The sequence below is a fragment of the Atta colombica genome, unplaced genomic scaffold (assembly GCF_001594045.1).
Source record: "Atta colombica isolate Treedump-2 unplaced genomic scaffold, Acol1.0 scaffold146, whole genome shotgun sequence".
NCBI classification, from domain to species: Eukaryota; Metazoa; Arthropoda; class Insecta; order Hymenoptera; family Formicidae; genus Atta; species Atta colombica.
The window spans coordinates 707732-709645 of record NW_017259235.1 but is presented as its reverse complement, the minus strand read 5'-3'; the positions used below and the strand labels follow the sequence as shown (position 1 = coordinate 709645).

The window sequence follows — 1914 nt, the reverse complement described above, 5'->3', positions numbered from 1 at the left end:
TATATATATACATATATACAAATTTATTATATAAATACCTTTCAAGAGAATATTTCCGTGAGACAATAAATTAACAAATTTAGTCTTTTTCTTTTCCACCTTTTCAGATTTTGGCTCTAGTTTTACAGCTTCTTGCACCTGCAAAAATAATGCACAAAATATTCAAACAGTTGTTCAATTTACTTATTATCCTCTGGAAAAACAGATTATATACTTGATTATTTTTTTTCCCCTTTGTTTTTCCTCTTTTCTTATCATTTTGTTTTTTGGGTATATTATCACCGTCATTTATCTTTTTGTATCCAGTTTGATTATTATAAGAGGCTGAAACAACGTATATAAATAAATATAATAATTTAACAATGATCTGGTGGTTTTCCAGAACATATCTATATAATATTAGTTATTACTCACCACGTCTCTTTTTCAATTCTGTTACAAATTGTCTGTGAATTGGATTTTCATTATTCAATAAGGTTGAAAAGTACTCGTCTAAGTCTCTTTCATTTTCTATCTGCAGAATAAATCTAAAAAATTGATAACAATAATTAATATTATGCAAATATAGATTTTTATTATCCACTAAACTTACTGGGTCAGATCATCTGAAACTGGAAAATCCAATAATTCCGACAACTTCTCTTGCATCCATTTCTCCATGATTATCTTAAATGATGATAAATTAATGATAATTTTGGATAATTTTCAATACAATATATAACAATCAATATATCGAAAATATATACCATACAGATATGATTCGATGTGATCTTTCAATCATCATTCGATAAAAAATATGTTTGCATTTAGATAGTGCAGTATATACCGTATCTATCAGTGGCGTTGTACCGTTATTACGTCGTGCAATACATAAATGTTTTGTTGATAATACAGAAATGTATATTATTCATTATTGATAATGCAGTGGCTTAATTATAAGTTTTGCAAAATTAACTAAAGGTGTCAGATAAACTTGGATCAATTATATGCACTTGTTCCGTGTGTGCACTTGTCTAACCTCTTTAAGGTAGACTTAAACTTGAATATATTTGATTTTTCAAATATCCAATTATTTACAGTGATGGGTAAGCAGAAACCGCACCGGCGAAAACTTCATAAAGAAAATCCCACTGGATTACAATCCGTTCAGGAGTTTGATAAGGAATCGAATGAGGAACTTGGGGAAGGAGATAGGGAAAAGATTTTGCATAACGTTTACAATGATGTGAGTAGTTTTATCGATGCAATATCAATTATATGTTATTTAATAAAATTATGTTAATGAAATTTATAAGAATTAACAAGATATATTAAAAAGGTTTGTCTCTTAATATTTTTTTCTCTATCTAGATACAGTCGTGTAATCTCGAAGAAAAATTATCTGCTCTGCAAATATTGGCCTCGATGTCTTGTGACTCTTCTATGGTGAAACATATCGCTAAAGATGGAATTGCAAAAATAATTGGTCCATTGTTATTAGATCATAATACCGCTATACAAATGAATACTGCACATACCTTAAGGGAAATTGCTGAAAATGGTAGAGAGGAAGTGTGCAATGATCTAGTCAAAGATGATATTATAACTCCTCTCGCTGTATTATTGAGACAGGTATAAAATATTTATATTGTTTCATATATATTATAATATCTAGTAGTAATAGTAATAATAGAAGAGATGAGTAGGACTATATCGGTTCCTGTATGTCTGAATCTAGTCAGAGTCATTTAAAGAGTTCCTTTAACTTCCATTAAGGTCTATGTCACATTAAGTATCTCAGGGGCTGAAGAGTGTGAATTAGAGATTAGACTTCAACCAGTTAAATAATATTAATTTTAATCCATTTCGATCTGATTGGTTGAATTCTATAATTTTCAATTCCTAATCCTCATTCTTCAATGAATAGTATGATAC

General features: G+C 28.9%; 2 protein-coding genes across 3 annotated transcripts in view; one reads left to right on the top strand and one right to left on the bottom strand.

Annotated features, from left to right (window-relative positions):
* LOC108685117 (activating signal cointegrator 1) overlaps nucleotides 1-827 on the bottom strand; it is a 2705-nt gene extending 1878 nt beyond the window's left edge. The window contains exons 1-5 of one of the 2 annotated variants that reach the window (XM_018189769.1): nucleotides 747-827; nucleotides 593-666; nucleotides 415-527; nucleotides 215-324; nucleotides 39-138 (exon numbers count right to left, since the gene is read on the bottom strand). In XM_018189769.1, coding sequence (XP_018045258.1) covers nucleotides 39-138; nucleotides 215-324; nucleotides 415-527; nucleotides 593-666; nucleotides 747-749 — 400 coding nt within the window. In that variant the 5' untranslated portion in view covers nucleotides 750-827. Of the gene's footprint in view, nucleotides 1-38; nucleotides 139-214; nucleotides 325-414; nucleotides 528-592; nucleotides 674-746 lie in introns of those variants that run through there. The other variant, XM_018189770.1, reaches the window with a different exon arrangement.
* Nucleotides 828-997: 170 nt separating this feature from the next.
* Nucleotides 998-1914, top strand: part of LOC108685131 (HEAT repeat-containing protein 3) — a 2982-nt gene continuing 2065 nt past the window's right edge. The window contains exons 1-2 of the mRNA XM_018189787.1: nucleotides 998-1225; nucleotides 1351-1611. Of these exons, the coding sequence (XP_018045276.1) occupies nucleotides 1082-1225; nucleotides 1351-1611 (405 nt within the window). The 5' untranslated portion in view covers nucleotides 998-1081. The remainder of the gene's footprint in view (nucleotides 1226-1350; nucleotides 1612-1914) is intronic.